Genomic DNA, 27759 nt, shown 5'->3' with positions numbered 1-27759 from the left:
ATGGATTATAGGTTCAAACACTAGAATTTGAGATTTGTGGCGTCTTCTTCTGTTGGTCAGTGTCATGAATGCCGTGCTTTTTTTGCCTTATCAGATCGACACCCACTCACTTCCTGTGCGTGTATCTCCGCAGGCTTTCTGCTTTTTCTGGTCAGAAATGGAACACAGTCACACCAAACGCAACAGTCACGAATTTTCAGACGCATTTGACCTTAATTTTCTTGTTTGTTTCTTGAGCCAAGGCCGTGTGTTGCGTCGCTAGACCATATTCTATACAATCTTATTTTATGTCACATTTTTTTGAGTTTTGCAATTGTCAATGATCAGCGCTGGAATTTTTAATCAAGAAGTCCACAGCCGATTCTCATGTGTTCGGATTTTGGAGGAATTTTACTGTTTTTGTGTGAAACAGCAACTCCGTATTCATGGGTTTGAATTTATTGTTTACAACCGTCATTTTGAGCACTTTTTACATTTAAAAAGATCAAATATTTCGTTTTGAATTGTTAATTTCTACAGCAACAGTGCCCATGAGTTTTTTATGTTAAGGAAATCAACATTCAACGGCATTTTTATAAAGTTGAAGACATTTTTTAAAGTTAAATAGACATTATAATTGATCAGTATTTTTTTTTAAAAAGGTAATTTTTTGTTTAAGTTGTTTTTAGACCACGAGGAATTAAACTGGACTGAGGATGAGAATGTGTCTGCTTGAAAAAACAAACAAAAGTGCATTTTTTCTGGACTTAAGGACGTCTTCACTACTACTCTACTCACTGGATGCGTTCACACTTGTTTGACCCCGGTTTGAGCCCCGTTTAACCCTGATGCGGTTGTGGTTTGGTCCCGATCAGCCCTGGCTTTGTCCATGTTTAGTCTTGGGTTTAGTCTCGGTTTATTTCCAGTTTGAATGTGGCGTTTGTGCAGTTTAATCCGTGTATTGGACGCTCTGTGCCAGGAGGCCTTGCTGCTCATTTAGTTTGTATGTCTAACCGTGTTGAGCCTGTCCCAGGACACTTGAGGCTACAGTTGCCGAGGCGACGCTGGTGGGTTTTATTTGGGTCTGAGGGCTGCTGGGATGGACAGCTGTGTGTCAGACGGACCGACAGCTGTAGCATGTTCTACCATCGCGTGTCGGTCCGTCGCCGACAACGAGTTTCAATTGTTAAGGAGGTAAAGTTGAAAAGGTCCAGTTCAGATGGAGGAAATGTCTGCATGTAGTGAGTATTTTAGTATGATTCATGTACGATAAGAGAACGCAGATGATACGCAAGTTGTTGAAATTGGGGGGAAAAACTGCATACATTAAATTGTATGTCAAGATTGAAAACTGTATCTGCATCTCAGCAATTATTTTAAACGGTTATTTCTACTGTACAATGAGATTTTTAAAAGCATTTTTAGGCTTGAAAGCTTCTAGATGGAGAATATTTACGAATGAAGTGTATTATTGATGAAAATGGGGAATAGTTTTTGTTTTTTTTGCTCTATAGTCCAGATAATGATTATGATTATCAAAATATGACTCCGATTTGTTTTCCAGAGCTGATTAGTCGCAATTAGTTGATTAATGGTTGCAGCCTATTTCAGATCAATGCAAAAAAATCACATAAATAGGACATTTTATCTTTCTTTTCCAGAGTTTTAGAATATACTTACGAACTAACTGGCAGAAGACGACATGGTAACGTAAAGAAAGTACTAATATTTTGTGGTTTTGGACAATCACTGTTGTATCCAAATCAGTATAGAGTACCAAGTCTATTCCTTCAATTTTTTTTGTAAGTAAATCCAGTTTTTTTTAGTAAGAGCCACAGCTGACATTGCTGACTGAGCTGTACCAACTATTTTCCTCCAAGAAACGGCGCTCTAAAATGCTCTGGAGTGGAGCATCTCTCATGAATTATAGATGGTTGTGTTTTCAGCCCCTGTATTTGCCAAAACGCTGATGAATACGACTTTCCGGGGCGAATCTCGTCTCGTCGCCATACTTTTACAGATTGCCTCCCGTTCAGTGAAGCCATTTTGAAGATGAACGCGGCGAGCATTTCGTTCGAAGCGTCTTGTTCGAAAGCCCTTGGACAAGGTCGTGTGGAAGTGATTATTCTCTTGTCTGAAACGGGAGAGGTGCCTGAGCGCTGCAGATCATATCAGACTCGTTCAAAGCTCTGTCCGGAAACAGTCCAACAGAGAGAGATCAGATTATGAACCATGGCCTGCACTCGCTTTGGAACAAGGTAGTGTCAGGCTTAATACACGCAATAAAGTCTAAGCTGCAGAAGCAAAACGTCTGGATGGTCATATTTGTTTGTAGTTAATTGACCCTAAGTTGAATATATTTGAACGAGCTTGCCTTTTATCGGGAAACACGCTTGTCTCATATCTAAATATAAATAAATATCATATATATAAATCAAGCTGCATGAATTAAAACATTCGCAGCAAAATAAAAGCAAGACAAGTTTAATTTTAGAACACAAATCCACACAAGGCAATTCAAACTGGAAAAATGACATTGAAAGAAGAGTGCAAGATCTATACCGCAGAAAGATTGTAGTGATGATCTCTTGTTATGTTAATATCTTGTTTTCACACATAAAATATCAAAAATACATAATTATCTTTGGAAAAGCTTGATTCAATTTACTTTTGTATAGCCTAAAATCTAAACAGCATTCGCTTTGAAGGGCTTTATAAAATACACAATTGAACAGACAGAAATGTAAATAAACTACTATACCTACTACTAAAAAGATATATATATAACATTTGCCTATTTGGGAGGTCAAGCTGCATGAATTAGATAAAGCTTTATAAATACTGCAATATTATAGTGACGAAACTTGGTCTTTATATCTGTTGATATATGTTATCTGTTGATATGAATGAAAAACATTCAAGACAGGAAACGTTTTCACAGATGGACGATATTGGAAAAAATGTACATGTTTAGAAGATAACTTTTTCGTTTCATTTTCATCAGCTTTTATTTTCACTATAAATAAATTACTCAATATTCAAATTTTGCTTATCTTCAAAATAGCATTCACGATATTGTCTGAATGTTGAAATATTGCCCACTTCTGCTTGGTATGATTTGATTTGAAACTGTAAATTTAGCACAAACCAGAGTTCATGTTGTTTTGTGCATATTGACTTTGTGCCCATCCCAAACTTAAGTGGAGGTTATTGACTGCCAAATCAATATGTGTCACCGCTCACAGGAAGCAGATGATTGGCTCTAAAAACCTTGAGCGAAAAGCCAAAATTAAGTCACGCCTTCCCTATCCAAGCTGGTAGATGATAATGGTAAAACTAGAATCTGTAGGTGTGAAAGCGAGAGTTCAATTTTAATGTGCTGTGGACTGTGTGTGCCGGTCCCAGGACAGTCGTGTGGCCACAGTTGCTGAGGCCGCGGCGCTCACAGCTGCTCTTTGTTTCATACCAACAACTGTAACGTCTCATGTATCATAAGCTCTAACATGCATCAAAGCCAGGTTATCATTCAAAAGCCTGTTCAGTAGAGCAGTCTACAGGGCACGTCACTGATTTCTGAACTTTAGCTGAGAGTCAATGGTGAGGTGCATTTCTCAAATAAAAATTATTTCAGGGCATAACCTCTATCGTATCACATTAATACTTTTATTTTTTTTAATCGATTTTGATGGTTGGAAAAAGCTCAATATGAAATACCACAGTCATATTTTTTGAGCTAAATGTTGATGAGTTTACATTGTAAGTGATGGTTCTGTGAGTTAAAGCGTGTGACCCCTGCTCTCCCATGGGAGACAATAAAGGATTATCTTATAAGACACAATTCCTTTAGACAATAGAATGTAATGTTCAACAGAAATAATAGTGTCTTTATTATTACCATTTGTTCTAAGTATTATAAGTTAATTCAAATTATTCAAGTTTCGATACGTGTTCCAATGTGTATCTGGCATCTGGGTATTGATTATTTCGGACAACCCTAATATTCTGTTCTTCATTATTATTTCCATTTGTGTACATTGGACCTTTAGTCAAATCATTAAGGTCAAGCTAAGATTGGACATTTTATTTGCAGGAAATGCTAAGAATAGTGGTAACGTCACTTGTAATTAGACACTGCAGCCTACAGACGTTTTTCTCGATGACTTTGCTGCTAAAATGTGCTTCGTCACGTATCAGAGAAGGCCATTGTTGACGTCATTACAGACAATAGCAGGACAGACACAAATGTAGCCTTGTTGGAACTGTTCTCTCTGTTTTGAAGGACAAATGACACTTTCTATGCATCATTTTCAGATTTCTGCATTACATAAAGAAATTTTACTTTCAACATTTATCCGGAGTTACCGTAATCCCTTGTTAAAAAGTTTAGAGGCTATATTTTTGTTGATGTTGAGATAACCTACAGGTTTCTCTTAAGCAATACTTTAAATTAGAAAGTCCATATAAGATGGTCAATATTGTATTTTCAGATGTTTTACTTAAATTGTTCCATGATCTGTACCACCTTTTTTAATAAGACAGTTTGTTGTCACCTAATTTCTAATAAATAAGACTTATATCCTGTGCTATTTTGCTTCTAAAGGCTTTATTTCCAGTGACAGACTTAAAAAAAACCTTTTGTTGTTGTTGTTTTTGTTCAGAAGCTCCAAACAACATCCAGGTGCATTGTGGGCGACGACGGGGGAGTTTGCATTTGCAGCAGTTACAGCCAAACAACTTCAGACTTGTTCTCAAAAAGCTGCAACGCCTCGTACCTTTTGTGTAACGTTTATATCGTTTTTACGTACAATTTTAAACCATTGTGACTGAAGAAGGTTGAACGCAATCTAGCAACTCCGAGCATCCAACCACTTCTGAAAAATAATGTCGGTTCTGAGTCTGATGTCATGTTATCATCAACGTTTGCCCATACCCAGAGGTAGGGCTGTGCCACAACATCGAAATATCGTTATATCATGATACTGAATTTGGTGATACATTATCGATATCGTGTGCTAGTGTATTGATATATCGCCATAAGTCATTTTTGGTATAATTTCCCCGAATTATTTTGTGACCGTACAACAATTTAGTTGCGTTTTTGAAGAAATTAGACTTGTTTTACGCAAACAATTCGACATTTTCACAGTTACTTATCATCAAAATGTGTGTATTTCATGGTTTCACAAAGAAAAATGTTAAAATGTATTGGGTTCTTTAAGAAAATGTGATATATCGGAGCATATCACGAGCAAAATATTACACTATTATGTGGCAAAATCGTGATATTTTATGGTATCGTGAGCCGTGTATCGTGCATCAAAAGCTGAGGGACCCTGTTATCCCCAGCCCTATCCAGAGGTTCACCTGTCTGTCCTGAAACCCGTCTTGATTTTGGGACGCTGTTGAAAAGTCTTTAATCACAGTTTGGGTTTTGTTACTTGAGGATGTGCCAGGGATGAACGGATCAAACGGCCAAAGCAGATTTTACGTGCCACTTAATCTCACGCCCAATTTAAAGCTGACTTCACGGGCGGACGGTGCCAGCTCTTTTCACGTCGCCTAAACCCGCGCGTTAGTCACCGCCGTCTCCTTGTGTCCGCTCTTATGTTTTCGGGGCGCCCTGAGACGGATGCAGTGCGGCTGTGTGCTCACTGACGACCCGGCCATCTGTGCGCTCGAGCTGCTTCTGCCAAATCAGAGCCTGGATGCGCTCCAGCTCCTGTTGCCTGGCCTCGCGCTCACTCCACCGTGACACTGGGTTTGGCTGGACGTCCCGCTCGCTCTGCCCCTCCCCCAGCGCTCATGTAATCCTCCTCCTGCTGTGGCTGCTGCTGCTGCAGCGATGGAGCTCGTCGTTATCGAGAGAAAATGAGATGATGAGATGTTTAATTACAGAGCTGATTAGACAGACGGAAGATGGAGTGTTTCGCAAGCTCTTGCACTGCGGGCCTGTTTTATCAGGCCGTAGGCGTGTTGCATGTGATTTTCTATTGTGAAATGAGCATTATTTCTGCAGCAAAACTGATATGTAAATGAGATAATGCGACTCTGCTGCTGCTTTTGTAATAACAGTATATTAGAGAAGGTCAAAGTTGTGATGGCTGACTGAACTGTGATTAGAACTGTTGAATTAGCCAAATTAAATGACACATATTATGTAGTATTTGAATTGTTATTGGCCTTTAAACATGCTCTTTAACCCCTTTACTTTTGCATCTCATGTTTTAGAACAAAAACAAAATGAGTGCACAATAGAGTCTACAAAAGAACGCAGCGTAAGGATATGTTGAGTATGTGTATGAGCTAGGATGGACATTTGTCAAAGAAAATCCACAACTTTTCCACTTGAGTCAAAGTTGCAGTTCTGTCGAGCAGTTTTCCGATCACACAATTCCTCTGGTGAATATAATATGCAGATTTGGTGAAGTGTCAACGACTCATTGGAGATTGGGATTAGAATTGCCATTATCACCCGCTCCCCCACACAAAACGCCATCACTTTGAGATTCAGCGTGTGTCAGAATCGAGCTGTGATCAAAAAGAGAAAAAGATTACTAAAGACAATACTCTGCATGTTTGTATTCTCCAAATCCCCAATTGTGCTGTGTCCACCGTTCAATACATGGATAATACAGACAAGACATACTGAATAAGCCTTTGATTACAGAGCCTCAACTTGAAGAAGAAACCACACCACTTCAGCCGAGTAAGAGCGACGTGTCCGGGAAAGTTAAGAGGTAGAACGTGCTTCATATATTTGCTATTGCTGCGCGCGGAAACGTCATTCCAGCGTCGTTCGCATGGACCTGATTAAATGTAGGACGAGCTCTGAGTCAGCCGCCCAAACAAGGACAAGCCCCGTTTAAAGAGCTGCAGATGTGCTCCTCTCTGTGACCTTAATGTGTGAGTGCAGCGGTGTGTAACATAATGTACGCTTTCAAAATGTCACATCGTCGTCGTGTTTATTGTAGAAATCGGTAGCGTTCAGCTTTTGCTTTTGCTATACTTATTGCTAATTGATTATTTGAGGAAACTAAACACTTTTGGGATTTGAAGCTTGAACTGTTTTCAAAGAAAGCAGTGATCTATTAACCAGTTCCACTTAAAGATAAAGTTCCCAATTGGCAGGTTTTGTTTCCCAAAAAGAGTGAAGTCATTTTGAAGTAAACGTGCAGCTGAAAGTGACATATAACAATCTAAACTTAAAGTGTACGAGCAATGACCCTATTTTGATTATTACATTCATGGCAAGTATATTGTTATTTTGAATATGCAGTAGTCATATTTTAACTTTTTGAAACCACCAAAATGCTGCTGATGGAATTTCAAACTATAGTGATATTTCTGGACAGCTACAGTTACTTTGACACCTATTATTTAAGGCAAATAAGTCATATAGTTACTACCTTGAACAGTCAATTTCCATGTTTATGTGTCTATGTGTATTCTCCAGTAACAAAAGCATGCATTTAACAAGTGGTGCACAAAGTTAATTGTTGTGTTATGTCTAAAGAGTCCATCAAAAGTCTTTAAATTCATTCACCTTAAAAAACAAACAGATCCACAAATAAACTACAGTGGAAACACTTTTAGTTATTATTTTATCTCTTTGTACAATCCACATAAACAAGATACAATACCTCTGTGAGAATGCATTCAAACTGACAGCATTGTGTAAAAATGTCTAGGCGATACATAAATGTGCTGGTGGCTTGTTCCGGAAAGCTCTTAAAAGGCATAAAATCTGAATGGAAAGTTTATTGAGACATATTTCTGAAGCGCTGCTGGTGTGGCATTTCAAAATGTCACTTTCTGTGGAAATAATACAGAATTATGAAGAGCTGGAAACATTTGTGGGTCTGTAGTTAATTTGATGACAGAGTTCACCTTCTGAGAGTTGCACTTGTGCATCATGTGACCACAAAACCACACACAGGTAATAAACGTTGTGAACACAGTTAGAATGATATTTGTACTTAATCTCACTGTTTGTATGACATTATGACACAAAATACAGGTTGCTCTTTATATTCAATTGTGGCTATTCTCTTCTGTTCCTATAGTCAAAGTGTATGAATGAATGATTGCATTGCTTTGGCACCTGTCAATCACAAGTCCTGGCCCCACCCATCACTCACATCTTTTAACCTGTTTAGCTGTAAGTAGGGATGTCACAATGTACAATTTACAGTTGCGATTATTATATTTATACACGATTTAACAGCGTTTTACTGAGACAAAAAACTGTGTAATCTTTCATTTCCTTTCACTCCCGTTGTCTAACACGTTACTATGATTCACGTTTGTGAGCAGCTTTATGAAATTATTTTTTTCTGAATCACAAAACGGTAATGTGACATAAACCAGAGAAAAGTACTTATAGATATTTTTTTAATTTTGTTTGTTGGGAGATCGAACCTCCCTTCGAGTGGACGTGAGGTTGGGAGAACTGGTCTCAATTAGGGTTTTTTGATCGATTTTAAACTCTAAATTAGGGCTGTGCAATATTGACAAAAAGGAATATATAAGTATTTTTTGGGATTATTTTGATAATGATATTCAAGGATATTTTAACCTTTTATTTTAATCAGCACTGTGCTAAAATGTGCCTTTAAGTGTCTTAGTTTGAGGTCCAAATATCACCTGAAACAAGAATGGGCCATGAAATTGACTACAAAAGGAGGGAAATACTATGTACACTTGTTTGGAAGATTACATTAGACGTGTCTTTGTCTTATTGCGGTCATTTATAGACAATACACGCTGTATTCTAATTCAGCACAACTCCAAAATTGCAATATTTTACTAATTTACGATACATCTCACAGCTCTAACTTAAATGCATGCATGCAAAGTTCTCTCATATTTCGCTGGTGGGGCATATTTAGTTTGGGCTGTAGTATGTGAGTGCATTATTAAACAGCAGCGCCCCCGGGACAGTGTACAGTAGCTCAGGAAAAAGATTAGCGTTCCCATTGTGAAGGCGGAAGTTTGTGTCCTCGTCCTCCTCGCGCTGCAGCACAATGAGGCTCAGTTTAGAAACACTGTCGACGGGAACAAACTCACATTGTCCCGATACAACGGCAGACAGACACTGAAGAGGACCAAGTATGAGGAACCACACAGGGATGCATGAGGGGACAGTCGGCCTTTTGAGGACTTTTCGGCTTAGAAGTGCACTTTATGTAACTTTACTGCAATATTTGTTCCACAGTATGACATTTAACCTGTCTATCTTTCATTTTTTCAAATACCGTATTTTCCTGACTATACGTTTTTTTAATAGTTTAGCTGACTCCGGAGCGACTTCTGTGATTATTCGTTATTTTCACACTGACAACCCCAAGAGGGCGCTCTAGGCTCAAAGCGACGCAGAAGAAGAATCTGCACTTGAGTTGTTTAGAAGTGACACAGAGGCAGAAGAATTCAATGGATTTAGTGATTTTGGGTATTACTGATGCTTTGGTAAACTTGTTAGCATGTTCTTTATGCTATAGTTATCTGAATAACTGTTAATATGTTACGTTAACATACCAGACACTTACCACAGTTCGTTACAGTTCGTTGTCTCTGCCTCATGTAGCTGAAGGTGTTACGTTAGCATTTGTAAACCTTTTCATCGTGTTTTCTAATCTGCTATTATTTTAAATTGCATTTCAAGATTAAATATCAGTTTTTGTTCTTGGATTTTATCAAATATATTTCCCCAAAAAATGCCTCTTATACTTATACTTTTACTTATATACAGTGTGACTTACATACCTTTTTTCCTTCTCTATTATGCATTATTTGGCTGGTGCGACTTATAGTCCGCAAAATACGGTACCAATGTTTCTATTGCTTAAAATACATTGAAAAGCATGATTTGTCTTTGCTTTGGAAGGGCTGTAACTTGGCCTGTTGGTGTAACTATAGCTTATCTTCACGGAGATAGATAAGTTTAATGCCGTAGTGTCTAAATGTCCACCCTAGCTCATACTCAACAACATAACCCTGCGCTGCGCTCTTTTGCAGACCCTAGTCCGGCTAAAAATGTCTTGATCGAATCAGTCCGACGCGCACATGTTTAAGGACTAATAAAACACACACAAGCGAGTCAAGATGGACGATTGCGTTGCATATCAAAACAGAGATGCAAGCTAAGGTGGGCGGCTACTGTGCGCGACTTTACCGGTTTGGTCAAGAGTGCTTTATTAAACGTTGTGTTGTGCAGCGCTTTCCACTATTTTTCAAGGTGCATTGTGGGCAATTTTGACCATGGGCTGACCGTTTTTGGAGGTTGAGGGGACGATAGTATACAGAGGACATGCACAGACAAATTGTACACTGTCCAGTCCTGGGAATTAAACCTAGAACCTACTTGCTCTCAGTCTTTATTTGGAGTAACATGTCTGCAGGTGGATTTGTACTTACTGTACGTCTAAACATGCACATATATTATTAACAGTCTATTTATTGTCTGTGGTAAGAGTGGCACATTAAAAACACATTATATTCTATTATTCTGGCTGATGGTGTTTGACTGTAGGAGTTTTGTCGTTTTGTCAATTAATCGGTCGATGTCTTTGTGTCGACCAAAATCTTTATCAGTCGACAAAACGTTATGTTGGTATTGTAAAGGATTCTGGACCAGAGCAGAAGAAGAAAGCGTGGAGTGAGTTTTGGGAGTGACTGGACGGTTTTTACCGGCTGCTACTGTAACTTCTGTAGATGTTAATGTGTTGACTCCATCTTGTGCTCTTGTGGGTGCTATTTGACTCAGATCATGGAGCTACCTAATCATTTTGAGAGCCTTTCTAGACCATTTCTCTTCTTCTGATCAACTAATTGATGCACAGGTCACGTCTTTAGTCGACCTGGAACTTCGAAGACAGCTCTAGTTGTTGGAAGTCAGAGTGCTATAGAATCCAAGGAGGACATCCAGACTTCTCCTGTAAACACAAGTTGCAACTGCTGTATGCTATTATCATGATAACTCACAAGTTGTCAGTTTTCCAGCCCGGTTTGTATTTTATTTAACGCCTCCAGCTTTTGGATGGGCTGTTTATTTGTAATCTCCAGAGGCACTATGTTGAAAAGACTTAATAAATGCCTTAAATCATATTCCGAGCTTCTTTAGGTGGGGTTATTGTGTTGCTGTTTTGTGTGGGTTTGTAAACAGGAAGTGTGGGGACGCCTGCAGAGCTTTGGGGATTCCCACAGAGACACGCAGGGGTAAATCAGGGTCGCGTGAGGGGTGGGCGGGGCTTATGTATAGTGTCCTTTCTCCTGGACAGATGATTCTCAGCGTGAGGTGGGGTCATTCATCGCAGGTCAAACGTGTCCAAACAGCCATATGTTGCCAAGTGCTGACAATGTTCACATTCGATTGGCAAAACTAAAGTAGAATTGAGAAACTGCTATTGTTTTTGACATTTAAAAGTTCCATTGTGCACATTATGGTTTTCAGTTCAGTTAGAGCAGAAATAAATAACTCTGACGATAGAGCTATCCCTGCAACTTACTTTTTGTTTTTTCTCTCTTTCTCATAATAAGTATAATAGTATAATCACAGACAAAAACTTTTCACATTGCCAAATATAAAAGAAGAGCCAGGGTTTCTCAGGAGAGTTGTCTTCAGGTCGATGTCAGCAAACGTTACAAGGCTGGTTTTCCGCCCAGAGACAGCAGGGGGCGCCGGCGGACACTTCAAACACCCCGGAAAGGCATATTTAACCATCACTTACAAAGACGTGTAATAACGTCTTTGTAAGTCCCTGTGACTTTTTTTGTTCTGCTTTAATACATTCCCCTTTAGGGTATTGGTGATTGGTCTTAAATCTTCAGCATAGACCGATATTTAGTTTGGGCTGACCAGCTGCTTAAATAAAGAGACATAACGCTTAATTTTACACTTTTGTTTGAAGGAAGCACTTTTTACTTTATATACGTTTGCAAATATTAAGATTGTTTCAAATCATTTATTTTGGGTAAAATGATCAAAATCTGCCCTACATATCAGCCCCAAAATATCGGCTGCTTTGGATGCTGATATATCGGCATCCATGAAACAACCCTTATTGTCAAACGATATAGTTTTAGTCACATGGATTTTCTGTGTTATGGACAACATTTTCAGGATTTTTTCATCTTTCAGGACTGAGTAGTTTGTTTTGAATTGAAATAAACCGGACCATGTTCAACATTCTTATTGACTACCGGTACTTATTATCTCTTCTGAAATAATATGTAATAATCACCACGGGAAATATTTGTTTTGTGATGATATTAGATGGGGTTTGGGGGCAGTTTTCTGTATTGATTGGACTGTATTTTCATAATGTCAAAAAAATCAACAAACGGATGTTCACAAATCCCACTGATGTGTCAAGGATTTCCTTATACAATTGAACATTATAGACATTGACAGCCAAAGCGTCGCTGTTTTATAACCTGAAAAAAGCCAATGGTGTTTCGACAGAGATGAACTGGTCTGGAGTCAGCTGGAGACGTTTTGGTGCAGATCGAGTTCAGAGCTGAAGCAGGTGAAGATTATTAAAGTTCAGCAGCTGCCAAACAAAGCCACAGTCTCTCCACAACAGACCGGCCACAGCTGACGACAACAGCACTGCTCATACTTTTAATATAGCAACTACCGTATTTGCCGCACTATAAGGAGCTGTATATATGGATGAATTCTGGTTGTGCTGACTGACCTCGAAGCAACTTTGTGTGGTACACGTTTTGTTTCGCTTGTTGCACCTTATAGTCCTATGCGCCTTATACATGAAAAATAATGGAAAATAGACCATTTATTGACAGAGTGCCTTATAATCCAGTGCGCCTTATAGTCCTGAAAATACGGCACTACTGTTGTGTCTGTGCACATGGAAATCTTATTGCTTTGTTGGTATAGTTTTACAGCTTTAAACCGTTTAGATCTCCATGGAGACAAGCCGGCACCAGGCCAAGTTACAGGTCGGGTCTGTGGAGAGGTGACCGTGCTCACAGAAAGAATGCACGTTTCTCAAAGTATTTATGAATAAACGTCAAACTTGACAATATTTAAACCTGTAGCTTGTGGTGAATGTGTTGTGATTATGATCTTTTCTGACACAGTTCAACATGATTTAAGGCTCCGGTTCAGATATTTTTTGATTTGTGCTTAAAACATATTTGTACAGTTTTGCAGTTTAAAATAGACCTTTAGTGTGTGTGTTTTTGTATGTAAAGTCCATTGTAAACTGCAGCTCGAGCAGCCTGAAGCCTTGTTGAACCTAAAACAATGTTTCACTCCCACACAGCTCTGCTCGGTCCTTTCATGTTCCACTCAAGCTGGGGCCAAGAGAATGCACTGTGTAGGTTTCTGTATTTACACGATGATTTATTACAAAGGTATTTAATGCTTAGTTTGGGCGCACATATTACCTCTGATGGCAACATTTGATCATTGTCAAGTGTTTGAGTGTTTTCCACGTTAAGAAAAGCTGCAAACCTCAAGCCCACATCCTCTGTTTTTTTTTTTAATAATCTAATGACGATACGTGCTTTAAAAACATTACAATTGCATTTTGGACAATTATCACGTAAAGGCAGAGAAATGTCACCACCGACTCGTATCTGTTTGAATTTTAAGCATTTTATTGTGACATGAACACTACCGGTAAGTTTTGTGGTGCAGTTATTTCATTTGCATTTTTACAGTCTTCAAATAAGCTGAAAATGTGAATGTATTAATTTGAAACACTATTACAAATACAATAAAAATCACAAAACAATATGCAAACAAGTCAAAAATGTATGTCTAAAGAAAATGTTACTTTAAATCCAACTTTACTGACTTCTGTCACACATAATTGAAAAGAAATACTGCAAAGAGCTGTAAGCTTCATCACAATTGCAACAAGAAAAAGTTTAATTTGATAATTAACAGAATGAGCCATAATGTTTAGACCTTTTAGCAGGAATATTTGTATCAGTGTTTTGTACATTGTGAACTGTATGAGGTTGTATAATTAATATACTCAAGACAGCCATAGCAATCACACACTGTAGTAATTGGACAGTTCATGTTTTATGGGCACATTTTGAGAGTTGATCCTTTAAGACCCTGAACATTCACCCTTAAGTAACGCTCACCCTTAACTTTACGGTTAACACATCCGTCTTTTGGCCGTCTTTATAAAACATTATATACGGTGTTTTAATCATTTGTTCTTGCGACATGCTGAGTGCGTCCTGCGTGTACAATGGCGGCAGTGTGCTGGTGCGTGGGCTCCTCTGTCGTCGCCTGTTCCTCTTCCTGTCTCTCACACTTCACTCAGGATCGCTCCGAGGACACGTTCACAATGTCCACGGCTTCTAACACATCGTTTAGCCGTTAGGTGACTCGCTGCACGCTTCTGTGGACGGCCGTGTGGAGCGTTCTGGTCTTGTCTGTTCAGTCAAGTGATTCAGGGAAACGTCTTAAAAGTTTTACATTTAAGGCCTTGAAAGCATTATGTTCAGCAAAAAACGTGTCACAGTTCAAGTCAACTTTATCTTATAGTAAATTTAAATTGTTTTCTTCAATGCATGCCCCTTTTGATTCTATATATCATGTTTTTATCTTTGTTCATTGTTGTATGTTGCGCCAAATCAGTTCTAATGTGAAAGTGGTCTAAAATTGTCTTGCTTCTTGTATTCGTGCACTTTTGTCAGAATGTTTTATGATTTAAATAAATAAGTTAGATGTCAGTACAGTACTAACGTTGCATAAAAATCCACTTACCATTTTGCATTACTGTATCCAGCACGTTATTGTATTGATAATAGTGTCTCAAATAACTCCTTTTCTTTTAAATGTTAATTGTAAAATCATATCTATTTTGTGTTATTTATCCTGCGATGGTGGCATTAATACCCTACTATACTCTAAAATAAAGTATGATATATATGAACTCTATCACAACTGTGTCTGGCAAGTTGTGGACTGTAAAAACGTAACATTCAGTGATGACGGTTTTCAATATTGCGAGAATGCGCCGACTGAAGTCCTCGATGTCTGAGGTTTATGATTATTTGTTCAGTTATTCAGATAATACAGTAAACATTGGAGGGCAATATTGGCAAAAAAAGAGTCTCACAGTAACGATGAAATGTCTTTAAATGTTGTAGTTGAAGTTTAACCCCTAGATAAATGTGAAATGTCTGTAAAATTTATGACAAAAGTGCAGAAATATCATCATAAATTTGAATTTGATTGTTAGCAATATAACTTTTTTCATTTTTCATATTTAATCGTCTCTTTTTGTACCATTTTACTAGAAATGAAATCAGAATAAGAATGACTTTGACATGTAACCAACTAGTATGAACAAAGTAATAATTTAAAATAAAAAGGCTAAAATGAAGTATCAGTAACAGCAAGAATAAGAATAAAATGTTATAAATCCGTCAGCTAAACAGCTAAATCCCCAGTAAAACCAAAACACAATACAATTTCACTTATTAGAATATACATTACCCTCACAACATATTTATATATTCATGTTCTTGCATAGTTTTACAAGTGAGCTGAATATTGCACCATGAGGAAATACACTCGATATTCAAATAGTTCATATCTTCACAGCAACATTCACGATATTATATACATTTCGACATGTTTCCCGCTTCGTCAGTGACTCCGTGGATCATCAAATTAGGTCAGGCCGTGTTTTAGAAAGTCTTGTGCTGGACTGGAACAGGCCTGAACCAGAACGAGACCAAATCCGGACTGAACTTGGCTCGAGCCGGGCCCAAACGTGAACCCTTCCGAAGTGAGCTAGTTCAGATGTTTTGTGCTGTGAGATAAAAAAAAATGACGTCTTTTGGATAATATTTCCTGCAGACGCTTGAGTCAGTGCACCCTGAGCCCACACAGGCGTCGCAGGTGGGGTTGTCTCTGTGTGTCCTGATGCGGGACAGCTGTGCAGACCTGTGTGTTTTTACATTCACCACATGGAAAATGACTAATATAAAAGTGCAGAACTCCTACAAGCTGCTTAAAACCATTTGATTGTGATTTATTGCTTCCCGAAACATTATTTTATAAGGTCAGAATCATATTGTCTGCAGTGACAAATGTTCAACTTGGATTGTACTTTGGTGTTTTGGTGTACAAGAAATACAGAATCAAAATACTTAACATACTGCATGGACATAAAACGCAAAACTGTGCTAATAATAATCAGTAGTGTGAGGTATAAATTATGTTTTTCTTCTCAATTGCTCAACTTTTATTTGTTCATATTTGACTAGCAATAATATTAACTAGCAATAATATTCACATATAGATTAAATATTAAGTTATTAAGTTGCAACAAGACACATTTAAAGGAATGTGAAGTTTATTTATAACAATTGTGAGAGCAGCACTTTTTACTATTTCTTTGTGTTTGTTTGTCTGTTTTATGTGCGTTTTAAGTGTGTTGTATGGAATTAAATGGACAAAGATTGAGATTTAACCAACTGTTATTGTCTTTTTACATCTTCATCTTCTGTTCGTACTGTTTATTTGTATCAAATCTTATAAAATGGGAAGAAAATGAAAAGAAATAAAGAAAATACAGAAGTTAAAAGCATATATATGTATATTGTGAACCAGTGTGACCACAGTTTCCTTATGAATTACGACCTCTTTCCTGACTCGGCGTGTGGTTCTGATGCTGACCTTTGAAGTTCGTTGAAGTTCTGACTAAATGGTGACAAACGGGACGTCGGACTCACTTCTCTTTTCCGGGGCTCCGCATAAACCGATCAAACTAGACTCACGTGATCTCGTTGCTTGCGGGTGTGGGGGCGACTGCGAAACAGACGAGCGAAAAAGAAAGCAAACGACGAGGGGACAGAGTTGAGAAAAGGTGATGACTAGAACGTTCTCAGTGGTTCAGATGTGTCGGATGTTTCATTGCACATTTCGTCCATTTTGAAATGTCAATGATTAGAGCTGCAATTAGAGTTTGAGTTAGATTTTATCTATGTTTAATTTCACTGAGAAACGAATGTAAAAGTCTTGTTTCATCTCGTCAGGACCTCTTCGAAAAAGAAATAGATGGCCTCAACGGGAAATGAAAATGGTTGAAAGATTTGCATATTCTACCACATTAGAATCACGCATCTCTCGGAATTAAAACATATGAATACGTTTTGATGAACTTCAAAGCAGTTTCTCCCACATAAAAACTCTCTGTCACTTTCTTTAGGTAAGAGGTGAATGTAGAGAACCAGTTTGTCTTGTCTCTGCCGTAAGACAAGCAGGTCATGATGGCACAGGGGTTAGCGAAAGCACACGGTTATTCAACACTAGAAAATATGATCGATAGTATAATGATTGATTTGTTCACTGTGAGTGCATGTTCAGATTGATCTAATATAGCCTATAGCCTAACAGATCTATATGTAATGTTCATGTCCCCATACATGCAGAGCCCCTGTGGCTATGTGGGATATTTCCTGGCTCTTTTTTCACTTTCCTATATTATTTGGCTAATGCCTCTCTTTGGACGTTTAACTCGCTTGTAACGAACACGGTGGTCTTGCCGCGTACAATTTTTGAATTTCAATCCCAAATTTCCGTCACTGATTTCACATTTTACCATATAATCATTGCTATGCCCGGAATGTTCCACAGTGTGGCATTTAAACGTACACGTTTTCTTGCATTCGTTCAATTGCAGGTGTTTTTGCGGCTCAAAAACCTTAAGATTTTGCACTCTTCCATTGTGAACGCGCTCGCCTTGTCACAGATCTGACCTGTTACTCTGCCTGTTTGGGCCAACCGCTTGTCTCCATGGGGATTGATAATTTGACGCCATACTGTGGAACGTTCTGGTCAAACAATAACATATTTGAACAGATTGAGCAATTGTAGAACTGTAAATGTAGATTCTGTTTGAGCAGCGTCTATGTGCATTTCATGAGAAGAATTAACACAAATTAAATTCCACCTAAATGTACAGATATAGTCCTTTATCTAACTCTCCAGTGTTGATTTGTTGAGGCCGTGTTATTTAGCACAGTGGCATAAACACGTGCCGCTTTTATCTGGTGGAAACGGCCTAATTGGATGACGTGGCTCTAATGGGAATAATGTAATCACTTATTCTTTATTTCTGCTTATCTCCGAGGCCTCCAGGTGCGCACAATGACAGCACCAACATGAAAAGATAAATTAACATTCGCGTTGCTTTTATCCCTGCTGTGAGCCCACTGTAACCTCTGTGCGTTATACTGTAAACTCCACGTTATAAATAGCCACGCTGACAGTAGGTTTAGTCAAATATTAGTATTTGACAACCATTACAGGACCATCGACTGTTACTGCAGTCATCAGTTATTCTTTATCTACTCTGTGATGAAATACATGAACATTAACTCTCAGAAATGTATGTGTAACTGACATAACAGCATTTGAAAGTACCACTGTAATTATTACTTTACTTTTACATAGTTTTACAAAAGTAATTTTGTTACTTAAGTAAAAGTAGAGATACAAGAGTGAAGCAGTTACTCAAGTAGAAGTATCACATAAAATCTAGTAGTATTGAAGTGCATGTTTAAGAATTTTACTTTTGGGGTAAAAAGGAAAAATTAATTTAAGTTTAATTATTTTGCACACAATTTAAAGAGTGATATGTGAAGTAATGAAGATCTTGATAAAGAATTGTATATATGTATATTTTTTGCTCAAAGCCAAGACTTGAACTCAAAACCTTTCGGCAGGATCAGAAAACCTGTGAAAACACACACAAAAACAAGTACCGATATACAGTATTTATTTTTAGCATGTTAATGTCATCATAAACATTCTAAAAAATAACCCCTCAAACTATAAAGAAAGTACTCTTTACTTTTCAGTCCAGTGAAAACTGTAATAAGATAGAAAGTACAGCTACTGCTCTCAGATGGAGTGAAGTAAAAGTAAACAGTGTCCACTGTAAAATTGAAAGTTTATATACAAATTGTACAGTACTTTTACTTTTGTAGCTCATTACTTTCCATCACTGCTACTATTATTACTCCAAACCTACTCTCAAATTAAATAAACAATGCTAAAAAGTACTGATCTTGTAATACTAAAACTGACCAAAACCTTTCCAAATTAAAGGTGCACTTTGTTACTTTTCTAGTGGACGATCCATCCAGTTTCTTTGCTTAGAATGTTCCACAGTATGGCATTAAACCTCATCTGTCTTCATGGATTCAATCTAATGCCAGCAGGTTAGGTCAAGCTCAAATCTATGCTTTCCAAGTTAATTTTGAGCTAGAAAACACAAATCAATGCACAATAGGTGTTTAATTCCATAAAAGAACAGGATTAACATGGACACAAACTGGTAGTGTAAAGTTACATAGTACACCTTTAATTACCTTATTCTTTTTCCCGGCAAGTAGATTGCTCATTTGTTAGTCATCAGTCGACCTCGTCAGAATCCTCCTACACAATTACCCATGGAGACTATTTTTGTGCACGTCTTTTGGAGAATATGAGGAACCAGAGTTTTGCCCGGAGACTTAGTTAAATATTCACGACCAAACTTTGTGAGAAAGGTGGAAGTTTCTTATTCCCCTATAGCGAGAACTGCTCCAATGTGAACTTCTGCTGATTAATTATTAACCGTTTAAAGTCAAACTGCAGCTCCCAGACGTACTGCACTGAAGAGTACGTGTATTTAATGATCTGCAAAGGCCTGCAGTCAGATAAAGTCATTACATTTAGAGAATATTTACGTTTAATTTGAGTGAGACTGTGCGTTGGATTTCCTTTCTTGCTCTAGTATTATTAAACATGCTCTTGTCTCCATGGAGATGGTATCGCTTTGCCCAGAATGTTCCACAGTATGGCATGAAACGTAACTAACTTGCATTCAATGGATAATTACTTTACATCAACAAAGCCTTTGGGCCAAAATAAATAAATACAAATGTAAAAATGAAAAAAAGCAATGCATTCTGACTTTTGTTGGACTATTTTATTTTTTTATTTTCTTTAAATGCTTTTTATTGCCTTTGAGAAAAATAAATGAAAAATAAGAAATACAAATCCTGTTCTCTCTCGCTCATTGTGTTTTTGTGTTTGAAGAAAACATAAATTAAAAAAAATAATCTTTCTGAGAGCTGGGTCTTCTCTCCACAGATCTGACCCGTAACTTGGCCTGTCGTTGTTGTCTCCATGGAGATAAATACGTTGTGGAACATTCCAAGTAAAGCAAAAGCATTCTCATGGACACGATTCGCCCGAAAAGTTATTTAAAGTCATTTAAAGTGTCTTCGTACTGAAGAAAATGACTTCCATCTGAGTCATTCTGTATTACGGAACACATTCCTGCACCGTTGCCCAGTCCATCCATTCAGAGGTGGATGAATAATTCACAAGAGTTTATTTTTCCAGAGACATTTTCGCATTCGAGTCCCTAAACCGTTTCTGTAAGATATTTTTCCCTCCGTCTGTCGTCCGCAAAACCTTCTCGTGTTTTAAATGCTCATAGTTTCCACACAGGTGTCGATCCACAACACCTCCATTTGTTTCTGCTGCTATGAAACGATTATAGACGTGAATCACTGAGAGAATTAGAATTAGTTTTTTTTGCGAATTATTGTATATTTAGAACGACGTCAGTTTCCAGTGGAGGGTTCGCTACGTGTGTCGTCTCCATGGACATGTTATTGCCGTTTGCCGCATTAATAGTTTCTATCTAAAGTTGACTTTGTTTCAGGTGTCTTTATTGCTCAAACACGTGCTCTTCTACCAGGGGCGTGTCCAGATTTTTTCCCCACTGGACCCAAAGGTGGCACCATCATCATGGCACAATCATTATGAGGATTTGACACTTAATCTCTGTGAATAAATACCGCAATCTGTTAGCCTCATAGCATATTTGCCAAAGTCATTGTTTGAGGTTTTCAGATAAATAGAAAAAATACTTGGCCCACAGAAACAACAGGGTCTGAAGAGTAGAATGAGACAAAAAAACAATGGTCCAAAGAAATGACTTGCTAGCATACTAATAACTGTAAATATTACGAATTATAATTGTTTGTATTTGTATAGTGTGTCGTAATTTGTTGCGTTGTAAATAAAATCAAAGAAAAAATTGTCCGGTGGCCCCTCAGTGTTCTGGGGTGGCCTGTGCCCCTCCGTCCGCTCCCTGGTAGCGCCCCTGATTCTTCCCAGAGCTCTAAACTTGGCCCGATAACGTCACCTGCTTATCCCCACGTAGATGTACTAGGTAGACAAGCAGTAACATCTCCGTGGAGACAAGAAGGCGACAAACCCTCCAGTGGACAGACTCATTTATTAGTTAATTTAAAAAGGACAGAACCAAGAGCGTTGTTTCATTTAAAATAGAACCCAATGCCATGTCAGGGAGACTTTGCAGACCGGTCCTGAGCACACCTTCTGAGGTTTACATGATGTTCTTGTTTTCCCCCCTCTCAGACTCAAAGCCCTGGTGTCGACAGGAGGCCGAAGTGTCCAAGCTGCCTGCGACTGGTGAGTTTTTCATGGGCAGATGTTTCCACAGATGTTCATTCACTACGACTATGACTCGCTACGGTTACACTGCCATCTACTGGTGTGTGTGTAGGCTAATTAAACGGCATTGACCCGCAGTGGGCCACCGCAGCCTGACCACCAGCAATCACAGCACTTTCAAAGAAGCATTAAAGGTGGAATGTTGAACCACCTTCTAGTTATAAGCCACTGTTGTCTACATATCACAAGTAGTTTGTCTAAATATACTATATTTCTTGATTCTTGATTCCCATTTTGACTTAAAATAAGAAGAAATCTCTCGGGGTGAAGTTTACCAAGACACATTCTGTATTGTTTATTACATATTTACTTTTTTTGTTCTAAATGTTTTGTCTTAAAAGCATTTTCACCTTTTTAACCGACTGTAGGTGGACATTACTGCGCTAAGGGTTTTGTGTTGACGTACTTTCGCGGTCTGTCCAGGCTGTTCTCCCATGTAGACGACCCGTTCCTGGATGACCCTCTGCCCCGGGAGTTCGTGCTGTACCTTCGCCCCAGCGGCCCGCTCCAGAACCAGCTGTCCCACTTCTGGCAGCAGAGTCGGGTCACCTGCGGGAAAAACAAGGCGCACAACATCTTCCCCCACGTCACACTCTGCCAGTTCTTCATGGTCAGTTCGGATCACCGTCCAACCAAAGATAAAGTGACGAAGACCGTTTGTCGATTTTTATTGTGTTCTCCGAAAATGTGATCCCAATTGTGGAGGTGAAAGAGTAAAAAGAAGTTTGATTATTATTTACGGTCACAATTTTTATCAGTTGCTTTGCGTTTCAAAGATCAAAATACTGCTACTTTTACGTTTCTTATTAATTTTATGAATGAATTTTTTTATTTATATGTTTGCTTTTTAGTGAGACAACCAGACAATGACAATAGCAACATAACAATTAGGTAGAAAAGACACAAACACACACAAAAAAGAAGACAAAGGAAAAATAATAAAAAACATTTCGTATTAATCTAATACTAATGCTATAATGCTACAACGTAGGACTGGGCAATATGACAAAAACATGACTCATTCCTTTTCCCTTCATAATGCTCGATCTCGATTTTTGATTGAATTTAATTTTGTCTTATTAGAAACAACTAAAATGTCTTTCAATATTATTTTCCTGAACATAGATAAGAACCACATGCTTTTACTGATTGAGGATTGGCTGTAAACCTCTCAATAATGAAACAGACCGAAGCTGATCATTGACGATTAGAATGAACAGAATCTCAATCAAAATGTGTTTATTTGACAGCACAGCCCTTCTACAACTATACAGTACTTCCCCACTCACTCACTTACTCCGACTTAAATACAGCATCATCACAACCGCTGCTCTACGTTGTTCGGCCGCACATTGCGTCCCTCGGTCTCCACTAATGATGGTGTCTCTGGCAGTGTGCGGATCACAAAGTGGAGGCCCTGTGTGAGGCTCTGCAGACCACGGTGGTGCAGTGGAGGGGCCGGTTCCCATCCCCGCTGCCCCTGGAGCTCTACACCTCCTCCAACTTCATCGGCCTCTTCGTGGAGGAGCAGGTGGCGGACGTGCTCAAGCAGTTCGCCGCTGACTTCGCCGCGGAGGCAGCGCGGAAAGCAGGTACAGCCCGGAGCGACGAGAGGCCCGGTCATATTCTTCAATAGCCGAGTTTTCCATCGCAATATTACTGTCATGCATAAACATAAAATAACCTTTTAATCAAGCGCAAACATAATACTTTGACTTTGGAATAATGATTTATACAGTTCCTTACATTTCATTATTCATTCACTTCTGTCTCATAGGTATAAAATGTTAGTGTTATGACTATTGTGAGAAGAAACATCATAATTTTACAGTTGCTTCACGATTATTGACCAAACAAGAGTGAAATAATTGTCTTATAGATCCTGATTTCTCTAGTTTGAGAGCAGCTTTATCAAATCAAAAATTCGGAGTGATGAATGAAGTTCATGTGACTAAACCAACAGATAAAAAGGCACTTTATGTTTACTTTTTTCAAGCAAAGAAGAAATGTCTCCTACGATTTTCACAATCATTACTTGTCAGTCCTCACGATTATATTGTGACCTGAATCATCCTGACGCCCGTACTCCCAGCATCACTTATGCAATATCCACTTCTACATCTCATCTACAATTGCAGCAGTGACAGAAAATATTGCTTTAACAAGTGTTGCCTAAACATTCTATAACGAAGTCAAACCAACAAGAGGAGGCGTGTGTGTTCCAGCTGTAGTGGCAGTTTGTAGATTTACATTAATATGACTTCATTTGGAGAAAAGTCCATTGTCAGTATGTCAGGCCCCACTCAAAAACTCGTGCTTTAGGGACTTCCCTCCCACATCTGCGAACAGAACACCAAAACCTCAAAGTAACTCTAAACAGAGCAGGATGTCACGAGAGTGGTTTGACATTTACATTTCAGAGTCGACAGAAGAAATGTTTTCAGACCAAAGGGACCGTCAGCGTTATTACTGCCACTGTTTCTACCTGTACTTCCACTTGTGCATTTCTACTTGCAATACAAATGACATCTTTCAGAATAAGCCTGTCACAATAAATATCCCGATAATAAACTGAAACTACTTTTTGCCACTGATGCAATAACACAAAAGCAGCAAAAATACAAGTAAACTCAAATCCCCAAACGTAAAATAGTGTTAATAAATGAATAAATAAATAGCAGAATGAAAGAATATCTAGAATAATTAAAGTCATCAAAGTTACTTATTTCACCCTCAACGGTTCAAATTTTGTCATACTGCAAAAAAAAAGGACAAATAATTCCCCACTTGTGTAAAACAACTGTCCACACGATAAAGCTCCCAAAATAATTCTTCCAGCTGTTATTTATTGAAAAGTCGCTATAGTAATTACAGTGATGTCCTTTTTTTGAATCCACTGTGTCAACGTGAAATTACAGCGCAAACTGAGGTGACCAAAGCGCTCGCTGTTCCTGCCACTCATTTCACGCCGCATTCGCTCCCTCGGCGTGAACGGAGAATTGAATACGTCCGCCGACTCTATTTTAGGCCCCGGAGTAGGTGCCAGATCAGATTAGAACCGGGCCGTAAGCGCTAATGCGGCCACGGTGTGTTTACGCTCGACCGTGAAGCGGCAGATTAAAGTGTCGAGAAAATCCTGACACGGTAATGATGAAAAGACTGCGGTTGTTGTGCTCCAAACGAGTTACCGTAATGTACTGAACGTGTCTTCCATTTGGTGCCGCAGAAGTCCACGTGGAGCCTCATAAGAAGCAGCTCCATGTCACGTTGGCCTATAATTTCCCCACGGACCACCTTCCCTCTCTGGAGAAACTGGCCAAGGGCATCGAGGTCAAGCTGGGCTGCGATTGGCTGGCCGTCCTCTTCTCCCGGGACATTCGATTTGCAAACCATGAGGTACTCGCCATACGTTGAAGGCAAATTCTAGATGTAGATTCAAAGTGATGTAACATTGCATAGGTTTAATTTGTACTTTCCATTGGCAACTTTCCTCTAAGACCCTCAACACTAATATACTCAAATCAAGATAAATACTTCAGACTTTACATTACATTAAGCAACGATCCATTTATCTTGACATGGAACTAGGGCTGTGCAGTATGAGAAGAATATGACATTACTTCAGAACTATGCTTAGTGTTGCGATAACGATATTACTGCGATAGTTTAATATATACTTTTTTGACAGAATAAGTAAATAGGTTAAATTTTGAACAACAATGCTCATACCTTAATCTTTTAGTTCAGTGGGTCTCAAACTGTGGTACGGAAACTTCTTCAGGTTGTGTGCGGACCCCTCTGCTGTTCAAATTTTAGTTAGAGTATTAGAGTCAATTTAAGCCACATTTTCTGTTGTTTCCTTTGGGTTACTTCTGGTTTCAAACGAGTACAGTCATTGTTTAGTCCTATTTTAGCTAAATTAAAATAGGGCAAGGTTTTTGACTTAATATAGTCCAGATACTTTCTGAGGTGGTTTGTGATGTGAAACATTTGAGAACCACAAGGGTGAGATGTTTTCTTTTTTTTCTTTTTTTATATATATATATATATACTTTACTTAAAGAAAAAGTCAATTTCTGACAGACAGAGAACATTGTGTTGTTTCAAAATCGACTATTGTGTCATCCTATATTGCAACATTGATATTTTCACAACTAGCTCAGCTGTGGTCATGACGTGCGTTCACTCTTGCACAAACACAAGCATTGAAATTAGGACTAATCTATGACTAAACCCAGAACTAAACATGGACAGGGCCAGGACTGAAACAGGACCAAATCAAGTCTACATCAGAATAAAACTATGCCATGTGAAGTGAACGTGCCCTTAATCTTTACAGACAGATTTTCACACGTTAATCTTGAATCTAAAAATGTGCCACAAAATGTTTATCAAGCCCGGACGTTGACGCCTCAAAAATTACATCTGTGACTCTCCATTTATACTCAACTTCTGTCCTGAAATGTTTCACCTTCTTCTCAGTATTTACGTCTGTCTTGCGTGTTTTAACGTCGCGTTTCTGATCGGCAGACGTTGCGGGTGCAGTACCCCTACAGTCCACAGAACGAGGACGAGCTGGAGCTTGTTCCAGGGGATTACGTCTTCATGTCTCCCGTGGACCAGAGCAGCACCAGTGAGGGCTGGGTGTTCGGGACCTCGCTCTCATCGGGGCTGTCCGGTCTGCTGCCCGAAAACTACGTCACCCTGGCCGATGAGTCAGACACATGGGTCTTTCATGGGTGAGACGACGAATACAGAAGCAGCAACACTCACTTACGGGGAATCTGGGCAGTGCGGAGATGAATGTGGGTCACTCCAAACTTGAATTCTATCTTAATCTTAAAGAACTTGATTTAAAACTTGAAAATGACAAAATCACAATTACCTAATAATCCGATCTGTTCAAATCTAGTTTAAAGTAAAGACATCTTGCCATTTTCCCTTCTAAATGAGCAGTGTGGATATATTTTTATTGAGAAGAATGACATTTAGCCAAAATCAAGTGAAACGGGAAACGGGAACAGCAACATTTGTGCCGTTACTCTTGAGGGAAGACGTGAAGTATCTTAAATAATGTGAAATCTATTTGTGCTTTTTACTTTTCTCCAATCTGGTCCAACATGGTTCTTAAATGCAAATATCTAATGTCTTCTTGTGCTTGTATAGCTGAAGGCAAAATGGAGGCTGACTCAAAGGTTTCTATTTTAGGGTTAAGTCATACATCTTACGCTTCTGCCATATTTTACCTTCAATTTCTGCCTCCCATTTCAGATAAATTGAACTCCCTCAGGGCTCACAGATTCTCCCACTCCTCCACAGGTCCCACTCGTTCTTCAGCTGTGGCCCGTCAGAGAAGAGCACTAAAGACAGAGGGATGTTCGACGGACTGCTGGACGGTCGTCGACCCGAAAACTCCAGCCCCGGGGAAACGCCTTCCCTCAGTCTCATCTGTCATCCCATGCAGGTGGTTCATTCGCTTATTTTGGCTGCATTCAAACCTGCAAACCACACCAAAATGTAGACTAAACCTGGATCTAAACCTGGACAAGACGAGGACAAAACCAGGACTAGGACAGAATCAAACCAACTTTACATCAGAACTAAACCATTATAAAACAGGACCACTGGGAGCAGACCAGAACGAAACCAGGACCAAACCAGGATCAAACCAGGACCAAACTGGGAGCAAACAAGGACAAAACCAGGACCAAACTGGGAGCAAACCAGGACCAAACCAAGACCAAACCAGAACCAACCCAGGACCGAACTGGGAGGCAAAAACAAGGACCAAACCAGGACCAAACTGGGAGCAAACCAGGACGAAACCAAGACGAAACCAAGAAGAAACCAAGACCAAACCAGGACCAAACCAAGACAAAACCTGGACCAGACCAGGTCCAAACTGGGAGCAAACCAGGACAAAACCAAGACAAAACCAAGACAAAACCAAGACAAAACCAAGACCAAACCAGGACCAAACCAAGACAAAACCAGGTCCAAACTGGGAGCAAACCAGGACCAAACCAAGACAAAACCAGGACCAAATCAGGACCAAACCAAGACCAAACCAGGACCAAACCAAGACCAAACCAGGACCAAACCAAGACAAAACCAGGACCAAATCAGGACCAAACCAAGACCAAACCAGGACCAAACCAAGACCAAACCAGGACCAAACCAAGACAAAACCAGGACCAAATCAGGACCAAATCAGGACCAAACCAGGACCAAACCAAGACCAAACC

The 27759-nt window shown here is 39.0% G+C and overlaps 1 protein-coding gene across 2 annotated transcripts in view; it reads left to right on the top strand.

Annotated features, from left to right (window-relative positions):
* Positions 1-27759, top strand: part of ubash3bb (ubiquitin associated and SH3 domain containing Bb) — a 41026-nt gene that overhangs the window by 6117 nt on the left and 7150 nt on the right. For both annotated transcript variants that reach the window (XM_072454528.1, XM_072454518.1), the window contains exons 2-7: positions 21419-21472; positions 21938-22124; positions 22908-23106; positions 24741-24910; positions 26045-26253; positions 26834-26978. In XM_072454528.1, the coding sequence (XP_072310629.1) occupies positions 21419-21472; positions 21938-22124; positions 22908-23106; positions 24741-24910; positions 26045-26253; positions 26834-26978 (964 nt within the window). The remainder of the gene's footprint in view (positions 1-21418; positions 21473-21937; positions 22125-22907; positions 23107-24740; positions 24911-26044; positions 26254-26833; positions 26979-27759) is intronic.

The sequence above is a fragment of the Eucyclogobius newberryi genome, unplaced genomic scaffold, assembly GCF_026437365.1.
Source record: "Eucyclogobius newberryi isolate DKJ021-1_F unplaced genomic scaffold, fEucNew1.0.hap1 SCAF_10, whole genome shotgun sequence".
Classification (NCBI taxonomy): Eukaryota; Metazoa; Chordata; class Actinopteri; order Gobiiformes; family Gobiidae; genus Eucyclogobius; species Eucyclogobius newberryi.
This window is presented reverse-complemented; position numbering and strand designations above follow the sequence as displayed.